The sequence below is a fragment of the Glycine max genome, chromosome 18, assembly GCF_000004515.6.
Source record: "Glycine max cultivar Williams 82 chromosome 18, Glycine_max_v4.0, whole genome shotgun sequence".
NCBI lineage: Eukaryota > Viridiplantae > Streptophyta > Magnoliopsida > Fabales > Fabaceae > Glycine > Glycine max.
In genome coordinates this window covers 46,640,136-46,651,298 of record NC_038254.2, presented here as the reverse complement: position 1 = coordinate 46,651,298, position 11,163 = coordinate 46,640,136, and the positions used below count along the sequence as shown (strand labels likewise).

General features: G+C 32.6%; 1 protein-coding gene, 1 long non-coding RNA gene and 1 other non-coding gene across 5 annotated transcripts; 2 read left to right on the top strand and 1 right to left on the bottom strand.

Annotated features, from left to right (window-relative positions):
* Positions 1-206: 206 nt before the first annotated feature.
* LOC102669363 (transcription factor bHLH112-like) lies at positions 207-3,892 on the bottom strand. Of its 3 annotated transcripts, none has more exons than XM_041011681.1 (6): positions 3,683-3,892; positions 3,427-3,593; positions 1,659-2,655; positions 1,449-1,571; positions 1,133-1,242; positions 207-608 (listed from the first exon to the last, which is right to left on the bottom strand). In XM_041011681.1, the coding sequence occupies exons 3-6, from the start codon at positions 1,796-1,798 to the stop codon at positions 580-582; spliced, it is 402 nt and encodes a 133-aa protein (XP_040867615.1). In that variant the 5' UTR covers positions 1,799-2,655; positions 3,427-3,593; positions 3,683-3,892; the 3' UTR covers positions 207-579. The 3 variants fall into 3 exon arrangements, with proteins under 3 accessions (XP_040867615.1, XP_025982592.1, XP_014626261.1); XM_026126807.2 differs by having other exon boundaries at positions 207-1,242; positions 1,659-1,948; positions 2,606-2,655; XM_014770775.3 differs by having other exon boundaries at positions 207-1,242.
* A 3,199-nt stretch (positions 3,893-7,091) lies between these two features.
* Positions 7,092-9,840, top strand: LOC121173906 (uncharacterized). The gene is made up of 2 exons (XR_005889514.1): positions 7,092-7,438; positions 7,626-9,840. It is a non-coding gene; the product is annotated as an uncharacterized lncRNA (long non-coding RNA).
* Positions 7,110-7,356, top strand: MIR5770A (microRNA MIR5770a). Its single transcript, NR_126621.1, has one exon. It is a non-coding gene; the product is annotated as a microRNA MIR5770a (primary transcript).
* Positions 9,841-11,163: the final 1,323 nt, after the last annotated feature.

The window sequence follows — 11,163 nt, the reverse complement described above, 5'->3', positions numbered from 1 at the left end:
ATAGTTGGAAATAGTTAGAAACCAAAAAATAAAATATTAAGAATAGGAAATGGTTAATGATAGTTAACTGAAAAAAAATAAATAGATAGTGATGGAAATGTAAATAATTTAGTCATGGAATAATAAACAGTAAGAGAAAAATATAAATAATTAGTAATTGTCAATAGCATAAATATAGATAATTAGTATAGAGTATAAATAATTAATATAAGTTTATTGTAAAAATATAAAAACTAGTGACAAATATTAAAATTAATAGCAAAATGGTTAAAACAATAAGTCCAACATAATTTCATAATATTTTTCACACTACTACATTTTACCTTTTACCTATACTAGATTTAACATCATTCAAGATCAAGACTACCGATCCATACAAGATGGATCAAGTTTTACTTTTTCTTTACCACCATATTTAGTTTAATTGATGACAATAGCCAAGACATGTTGATTTTTAATTATTCTTTTTTTTCTTCTTTTCATAACTTTAATAGAAAGCAATAATCATGGACTGCCAGAATCAAACTTACATCCTTCTTTTGGAATGACTTCCTTACCGTTCTTCAAGATTTTTATGCACTATTCATTTCCCAAATTATGACAAATTCCTGCACATAACAAATCAATCAATCAATTCTCAATATTAACAAATTAATTATTTTATAAATAAATCAACAATCTTCAATAATTAAAATTTAGCTTAATTCAACTTTTGATTCTCTATTTTGTTATTTCTTGAATTTGGTCTCTACGTTTTATTTCATGAATTTAATCATTCCACTATTTTTAATTGTGTAATTTTGGTGCATTAGCTATCTTGAAATTCAATATTTGGATTTGACTAACTAAGTAAAAATGAGATTAAATAATTACGTCTAAAAATATTTTATTCTTAACTATGTTTGGTAAAAAAATAACTACTATCTTATTTAATGCATTAGCCATTCTCTTATGCATGTAATTTATGTAGCAAATTAAGCCTTTAAATTTGGTGTGCAATGGCAAAACAAAAACTAGAAGTTCTTGGTTCATTGGCTTGTAACAACAGAATTTAGACTCTGCTGATCCAAGGAAAATTCTTGGTTCATTGGCTTGAAAGCATCAACGGTGGAAACTTGCTGGCTGCCACCACCTGATGAGAAATTCTTTGGACTCCAATCCTTTTGGATTTGTGAATCATTGGAAGAACCACCACCACCTATGCCCGCTTCTTCTTGAAGCACAAAATCAAAACTGCTCCCTCTACAAAGAAAGAAATTCACAAAAGATAAGGATATACTTGATAAGATTATGAAGTTCCTTTTTCAAAAGAAACAATATAATGAGAAAAAGCTAAAGAAAAATCAACTTTTTCTTCCTTGGTGGAAGGAAGCTTTGAACCGTACAAATAACAACACCATATATTTGTTTTGATATAGATATAGAATTATCCTTTTATGAAAACTTACAATAAAGATTGACTCCAATTCGGTGAAGTTGAAGATGACATGCCAAAACCCATCATTTGTAAGGTGAAATCGATGAAGATGCTACCAGTTCCACTCTGGTGTGGCTTCCCGGCATCAAGAAAACTAAGAGAAGTATCAGAAGAAACCAAGCTAATATTAGTCTCCTCAGCACAAGACCTTGTTCCCTTCAAATCCACGAAAACAAGATACCTTTGCCAAGTGTTGTAGTTTCCTGCATCAGCTGCTGCCACAGAACAAGTTGATGGCATAAGAGGAAACACACTTCTTGTTGGATTAATAATATTCCACCAACTTTCACCACAAATAGCACCTTGAAACTCCTCAGCCATGGCTAGCAAGACTTCTTGATGCTAGCTATATGTTTTATCTGCAGAATCTGTGTTTCCTTCTGAAATTGTTGATTTGTTAGTATCTTTGAGCTCTTGTTAAGAGCGATAGGCCTTTTGGTAATCCTCTTGGGTTAAGAGTTGTGGACTGGACTGCTATCAACAAAACATTATTTAATTGAGAACACTATAAGAGATTTTGGCCTTTTGGTAATCCTTTTACATGCAAAATAACTCATTTTTTTCTTTTCAATTTCCTTTCGTGTGGATATATCAGTCTTAATTAATTGAGAACACTACAAGAGATTTTTAATAACAAACCCCTGGCCCTCCTCCTTCTACCTCTGGTCCCTTTGGGTTGAACCCATTGTTCCTTGGGGCCAATTAAGGCACCATACAATGTTCCACTAGTCTACAAAAGACAGCAAATGCCATTGCCCTAGTTTATATTCAAGATCAATATATGAAGTAATTAAAATTGTGAACAAATGTGTCAAATCATTAAAACGAGGGCCCACCCAATTCATCTTACTCAAATTGGTGGTTTAAGTTATCAATTTCCTAATTCATAATATTGAATTGACTTGCCAAACTATGTGACATGTATATAGCAGTTGCTATAAGAATAATCAACTTTATCTTTGACAAGATCATGAGCACAAAATTTTCAGGGCATGCAAAACACCTACCTTCAACACAAAATTATCTTAATATAAGAAAAAAAAATTAACAGCACATAACACGATCAATGTTAATTTAGAATTGCCATTCTATTCCCGGGAATCCAAAACAACTTCTTTTAAACATGACCTCATAATTTGCACAAGCTTTGCACAAGCATCCAGACACAACTGCATTTCCTGCATGACGGAAGCTAAAATGTCACCAGAGTACATTCCATCTCTATTCATTATATTATAATGTGTCAATACAATGACCAATTTGGAACATTAGATGTGAAGACATTATATCTTTACATCGCACTAGCACCTCTATATAAATTGGAAATAGCCTTAACTCAATTCAAGTATTAACTTCGATCAAATAAGTACCAATAATAAGTAGGCACGGAAAAGGAGATACAAATATTTATATGATCAATTAGCAATACAAATATGTAAACCTCAAAGCAGAAAACCACAATTTAAATGATTAAATGTTGTTTCTTCAAATCAGTAAAGTGAAAAGGCATCCACACGACCACACCTATAAAGCCTAAATACTTGATACGATAAAGATGTGACACATAGGAAACTCTTCAAAAATCAAAATTTGATCTGGCCTAAATATGCTACCATGAATTTGTAATGAGGCATTGATTATTTCTCATTAATATATATAACCTTAAAAATGATTAGTGAATAAGATACAATAATGGTCAGAGAAGTAGGTGTAAATAGATGCTATGTGCAAGGCTCAAGGACTTTCAAAATTAATGATATTGTGATGCATGATTGGAAGTATAGAAGCAATGTCTAACATCCAGATGTGAGAAACCAGTGAGTCCTAGCCCATTCCCAGTTTACTGTGACAATGTTATGGGCAAAATGGTAACATAAGCTTTGGGTTAACACTACAACACAATCATTTCAATTGAAAATATCAAAGTGCCATCATATCTCAGACAGTACCTGAGTATGTATTCAAAAGTTGGAGTGCTCGTGATCCATGGCTTGAGGATTGAGGCTTAAGGCTTAGTCAGCAATTTAGGGATGTGAGAGGTTACAATGTCCCAGGCGGCTTCATCAACCGGTTTTCCACAGTCAATAACTTTGAGTTTCGCTAGTTCAAGCTTTTTCTAATATGTGAGGTAGGGAGAATAATGGAAATAAGGAAAACGGAAAAAAGAAAAGAGCGAAAATAAAATAAAATTGAAATGGCAAGAACCTTGGCAGCGATGGCGTGGATGTAGCAAGCCCGAACGAAGCCAGAAGTAGAGGCCCAATCAGCGCCCTTGTTCCGAGAGAGGGCAACTTTGGCGGCAACAACAATGAGGTCAATGACGTGGAACCAAACCAAAACATAAAGGAAAGGATAGTGCATTACAGCCGAGAGCAGAGGCAAAGCCTAGAGCGGCAATACAAAGTCGAGAGAGAGTGGAGGGACCAATTATTAAAAATAATGCAAAATATTCTAAGACGGTTTTGTAACAAAACCGTTTTGGAATGATAGTCTTCTAAGACGGTTATCAAAAACCATCTTAGAATGACAGTTTTCTAAGACGGTTTTTGCAAAACCAACGTAAACATGTTACATTTATTTTCAAAAATGTCACCGTGTTCTTTCTAAGTTGGTTTTTGAACAACCGATGTAAAAGCAACAACATAAAAAGTAATTTTTTTAGTAGTGACTGGAAGCTACTTTGTACTCTCCCTCAATGTGGGCAATACAAATATAAAAGCATTAGGCTTCCGACGCAATACCATTGCTAAAACAACGAACATTGCAACTTGCAATTCATGTGAACTAAATGTCAGTCTACAGTTGAAAAGAAGAGAAAAAAAAAGTACATTTGCATTTGGATACATACAAATAGTCATGTAAAGGTTGAATGTGATTTGGAAACCAAAATTACAAAAAGAAATTTCAAGTCAAATTTAAGGGCACCTGCAAATTTATTGCTTATCTCAAGAGCACTTACTTCTGTTATCTATCTTGACATTGACTATTCATTCATATTGAGTGTACAAATCAAAGAAGATCAAAATGGAAAAGTAAAAAATAGAAGTAAAAACAAAATTTAGCAACACTGCCTCCTCCATGTTCTTAATTTATGCCAATCCTAGTCATTTGAAAACTTAAGAGCAGAGTTAATCATATCAAAAATAAAAACTTATCACAAACATATTAATTAATATATCAAAGTGCACTAAGGCATTTAATATAGAATTTCAAAGTCATACATTGCAGTCATGCACTAATCAAGCTTCCCTATTGCATTCGGTTAAAAGAGAATATTTGGATTTATAAAGGAAGATGTCCTTTGCTAATCAGTCATGCTTTGGGACAATATTGTTTAGTTGACCTCTCTTTAGTTGTTCAACACATGGGTTCTTCCAAAGAGTCCCCTTGATGGATTTGCAAAGTGAACACTAGTTCTTGACAGAGAAGAGTGTGCTTCAACTCAAAATAAATCCAAAATCATCAATTTCACAGTTTAGAACCAAATATGTAAACATTTACCTACTAAAATCACGTCAAATAGTAGTATTTTAATGTGATTTTTAAATAACCCAACATGCAACTAAAATGCACCAAGACCACTATGGATGGACTTGAATTTGAGAGCACTAGGTAGTATTATTTGAAACTAATTAAAAAGAAGAAGAAAGAGTTGGAAAGAGAACCTTGTAAGTTTCCTTATAGACAGGGAGATAGTGCAACTCGCTAGTGGACTCAACCTAGGCTTCGATCATCATGGGGCCTTGTTGCGGTTATCGATGACAGTCTGAGGGTTATTGATGAGCTTCACCATCTCGTGGGTGTTTACCTTAAAAAAAGTATTTATGTGCGAGGTGTTAGAAAGAAAGTGTAGGGTTCTAAGTTAGGAACCCAAGGTGTTAAATTATAGTGCAATATGTTAAACGTGTTTCAAAACAAGTGTGAGGTCATGGGTATTGTATAATTCATGAGTAGTGTCTATGTGCAAAAGTTATTTTAAGAGTTAGACCTGAATCAGGAAGATAAGGCCCTAATAGATTCTTTGGAGTCTAGACCTTGGGGGATAAATACACTCAGTTTGAGTGCTTATTTAAACCTATGTTGATCCTATATGGTTGGAGCATTCTCGCAAAATAAAGTAACCTTGACTAGTTACCTTATGATTTTACTTAGTGAGAGTGACCTGACATACCGATTGTGTGGCGTGTCTTATTATGTACTCCTAAGCGCTCTGGTGTTGTTTTTCACCGACATGGTACCACATTGCATATAGACTGATTCTTAGTATAATTGTCGCATAACACCTGTGAATTGTTTATTATGCAATTGGTGAGCGTTGTTACGTCTTGAGTGGAGTGTGTAATTCATGTGTAATGTGATTGGTGATGGAAAAATAAATTTAAATGATAAAGTGGTGAAGTAACGTGAATTGTATTAAGTTGAGCTATGTGATAAATATTTCTATAATGTATTTTGCTTATGTCTTTGTTTATTCGTATTTTATTTAGAGATGTGATAACTCACTTCCCTTGTGTTGTTTGTGTTTGGATCCTGTGATGATCTCGAACTATGCATTCATGGGAGCAGATGGTTAGGTGGATGACTTTAAAGAACCTCGTGTTAGAGGATGTTAAAACACAATACTCTGATAGGATGTGACATTGGAACATGAGTTTTTATTTCAATTGCATGATGTTCTGAACATGTTATTTTACTTTATTTTATTACACTACTTAACTTGAGTTTTTTTTGTAAATTTGGACGACCTTGTTTTGAGCTATATATGTTTTTAATAAGTTTATTTGGTAATAGTGAAACGAATATGACCATTTTATCCAAGTGAATTTGTTTACGTGATTTGAATAAAATTGATTTAATTAAATTCCACATTTTAATTTGTTTTTTTTATTTATATGTTTGTCAAGATAGAGGGTGTAAAAAAAACACTCACAAATGTAACAGAAAGAGTACGAACAACCAACTACGAAGGACTTGAGAAGTCTTGCAAAGAGCTTCTAATTTAAGAATCAAAACTCAAAAGGGGGGGGGGGGGGGGGGCTTGGTAGTAGACAACCCTTTGCAAGCTCCATACTATCTCAATTTTTTGAAAAAAAAAATTTAGATTGCAAGTTTTTATTTAGGAGATGCATTTTATTTCACAAGTTAATATTTTAATTATTATTTTTATTATAAAAAAAAATTCTTATAAACCTATCTATTTATTTTAAATTAATAAGCAACATATCAATATAATAATAAATAAAAATACATAAAACATGTACAAAGTAATTACATACTCAAAATCAATTTTGATTTAAAGTATCCATGCCAAACAATATTATCTTAAAAAATCAATTTTCTAATATCTATTATCCAAACAAAAATCACATTACCTTATAATAAATTTTGTCATCCAAAATCCAAACACCTACACAATTTATCAACATGTTTGGATGTCTGTTTAATAAATTTGATAATAGGTTTCAAGGAACAGTACATTAGTACAGATTACATTATTTCAGAAGTACACACGTTTCTTTGGGTGCAGTACAAACTACTAATGTGCAGTACAAACAAACCTGCATAAAGCACTACCGTGCGACAAGTGTGCTTCATTTGTGCTGTGTCTGCAACAGATCTAAACTTTGGGGTGGGATATTTCTTTAGGACTATGGTTTGGACGAGTCACTACTCAGCAGAGAACATGCTAATTGATTTGTGTGCACCGCAAAAGGGGAATAAGATTTTCTACCTATGGCGAGGTATATGTCTGTTGATTTTGGTTATGTTCTCATAACTTTTATTGTTTTCAGCTTTTAGTCCAAAATCGTGCAGAGCTTGATAACACAGAAGAGTTCAGTTGCCACTTGTCCAATCCATAGTTTTAAAGGAATGAACCCCTCAAAATTTTTGTTTCTATGAGATTTCAGCATCAAGCTATATATATATATATATATATATATATATATGCCCTTCGATTAGGTATGTTTAATTCCATGGTAGCATGTAGTTTATATACCTGCCTTAAAAGTTTGAACATTTGACATATAACTCCTACAAATGGATAAAAGATAAGTATATTTTTAAAGTAAAATATTGATAAAGAAATCTTAAAAATAATGGATGTTTTAAGATTTGACTGCACCCGCATTTATTTTTCCAACCGCAGGGGATCCGGATTCTTAAGTCGTTCTCTATTTGTCCAATTACAGTGACTTATTGCCCATTCGTACCCCGTTGGTGAAATTCCACGTTTTGAAAATTTGGCTGCTGCAACGTCGTGGTAGTACTTTTTTAATTTAGTTTTGGAGATTTTTTATTTTTAGTTTTGAAATTTTTAAATATCAAAATCAGTTTTAGTTTTAAATTTTAGTTTAATTTTTAAAAAGATGTTACATTTGAAGATAAATAAAAATCTTAAATGATCCCCTTATTTTGTTGAATCTCTAATTTTAGTTCTTTTATTTTAACATCAATATATTTGGTTTTCCTATTTTAAAAAATATGTGATTTTAGTCTTCTCATTTTAAAATTAAGACATTTGATCCTTCTATTTTAAAATATATGCGATTTTAATCCTTTCATTTTAAAATAAAAACAGTTAGTCCTTCTATCTTAGAAAATTTACAATTGGTCAAAATATTAATTTTTTTCTCAATTATTACAAACTTATAATTACATTTGATCCAATTGAACTCCAAAACCTAACATATTCATTTAACGTATCATCAATAAATGATTTAATTAATTAGAAAGTAAGAAATAAAACAAGCAAAATTAAATATTAAATCATAATTATAGATTTTCTAAAATACGAGGACCAAAATTATGAATTTTATAAAATATCGGGACCAAATGTTTGTATTTTGAAATAGAGAGACCAAAATTATAGATTTTTTAAAATAGGATGACCAAATGTCTAAATTTTAAAATAGAATGATCAAAATTATGGATTGAGTAAAATAGAGGGACTGAAATTGCATTTAAGCCTAAATAAAATGAGTCAATTATTTTATCTTATCTTGCTCTATTATAAAATAATGGTGATGAAAGAGGTAGTGGGGTGAGAGTGACGGTGGTAGCGATAGTAGTGGTGTCAGTAGTGATGAGGACAATAGTGAAGGTGAAATAATGATAGCGACGATGGTGATGGTATTAGCAATGGAATGGTGACGATTGTGTTTTAAACTCGGATCGATCAGGGCGGTCAAAATGGTTTGACTGAGACCCAGAGGTCTAACTAGGTGTAGTTACCTATCAGGTTGACCATGCATTGAACCTTGTGCAACCCAGTATGATCCAACTGAGCTTGTGGATAAACCAATGACTCACTGACCTAAGTTGGGTCATGCCCAAGGGAAGAAACACGCAGGGCATGTGGGAAATTAAGGTTGGAAATAAAATTTTATTTTTTTAAACAAAGACTGAGTCATGAGAATTAATTAGTGACCCACTAGTTCGATCGTTAACCCAATGACTTAATGCCTTGACTGGGTCAATCACCAATTAGGTTTTTAAAATTATGGGTGGTGAGGTGGAATAATGACAATGACAACAACAACGATCATGGAGGCGACAAAATGGTGGCGGTAGTAGCGGTGAAATAGTGGTGATGGCGCCAGTAGTGTGGTGGTGGTAGCAGCGTTGGCACTAGCAATGGTAGTGGTGATAACAATGGTGGAATGGTGGTGGTGACAACGACAATGGTGGTAGGATGAAATAGTGGTGGTGGTGGCAACAACAATGATGGAGGCAACGACAATGGTGACAATGGTGGCATTGGTGGAATTGGTGGAATGGGGGTAGTTGAACTGTCCAGGGTCCACAAAATACACGTGGCATTCCAAGCCATGTGTTCACCCTTCATGTCAACCTTGGAATAGGAGCACAAACACCTAGCCCTTAGTAGTTGGGCTTCCTAACTGACAAGTTATCTCTAACTTCTTATTATTTGAATATATTGCAACCTCTTTATCTCTTGGCAGATAGTTAATTATCTGCAAAGGCTATAATACAAACAAGGACTCGCAGCTCCATTCCACTCTTATAAATACCATGTTCCTTTGAACCCTCAACACACTCAAGCACACGAGCAAACACGCTTGTCGCGGTGATTTTTGGATATCAAGCTATTGATTAGCATTGACTCGCATTTTTAAGATCACCACCGATCTTTTATTTTTCCGAAGAAAAGGGAGAAAGCTCGAAAAACCCTATTTTTGAGAGATCAAAGGTCCGGGGTTGGTTACGCAAAGGGAAGGTACTAGCACCCTAAACGTCTATAGTACTCTATAGGAACCTCTTGCTTATTTTATCTTTATGCTAAATTAATTATTTGTTTGGAAATAAATGCTCAAGTGTGGAAAGATTAAAGAGGTGGGTTCGAAAGAAAGGAGAAGAAAAAAGTTTTTGTTTATTTTTATTTGATTTGGGAAGACAAAGTCTTTTGCCTACATACCCGAATGGGATCAAAATCATGTAGTTCGGAGTAGAAAGTCAAGTGATTGGTTTTGATTGATTTTAAAGTTCGAAAAAAGAAGAGTTTAGGCAAGGTAAGAGGCCGAAAAGGCATAGAAGAAATAAAAGAAGTGAGTTCGATTGATTTTAAATTAGAAAAAAATGTTTTGATTGATTAAAGATTGATTAAAGATTTGATTAAGAAAGAAAGAAAAGATTGACCCTTTTTTTGAAATTTTGATTATGGAAAGTTTTTTTTTTTTTTTTTTTTTTTTTTTTTTTTTAATTATGCGGAGATAAGTCTAAACGCGCCGGATCCCTTAAAATGACGTTGGATCAAGTGAGGGTCCTTTTCCTCGGATACGGTTCAAATCACATGATCGTCCTCGGCGGAAACATAAAAATAAATGTGAGTGTCGGTGCAGATTCTCATTTTTTTTTTTTTTTTTTTTTTTTTACATTGGACCTAGATACATTCTAATTGGCAATAATAAATAAAAATTGCAAATGCATTAAAATAAATATGCTGGAAGAAATAATAAAATGCATGAAATACAAAACAATAAATACATATGGTGCATAAAATAAATAAAGAAAATGAAATGCAAGACATAAAAATAAATATAATGCTGGAAATAAATAAAAAAAAGAAAATAAAAATGCAAGACATAAAATAAACATGATGCTAAAAAATAAAAAAAATGCAAGACATAAAGTAAATATGATGCATAGAATAAAAAATAAACAAAATAAAATAATAAAAAAAAACAAACATAAAATAAGTATGATGCTGAAAATAAAATAAAACGAAAATAAAAATGCAATACAGAAAATAAATATGATGCTAAAAAGAATGCGAGACATAAAAATAAAATGCAAGGCAAAAATAAATAGGGTACATAAAATAAAGAAAATATAAGTGCAAGACAAAAATAAATATGTGGCTGGAAAATAAAATGCAAGACAAACAATTAAACATGATGCTGGAAAATAAATAAAGAAAATAAAAATGCAAGGCATAAAATTAAATATGATGCGTAAAAATAAAAATGCAAGACATAAAATAAATATGGTGCGTAAAAAAAGAAAAAGAAAAGGGTGCAGTAAGGAAAAAGGGGGTGAGAGTAGGAATCGGAAAAGAAGAAAAAGAGAAAAGAAAAAAAAATGGGCCAGAGGTGAGTCCAGCGGGCCAAAAAAGGAGAACCGGACCGGTTTGGTCCAAGGAAAAAAAAAACCGAACCGGTCCGGCC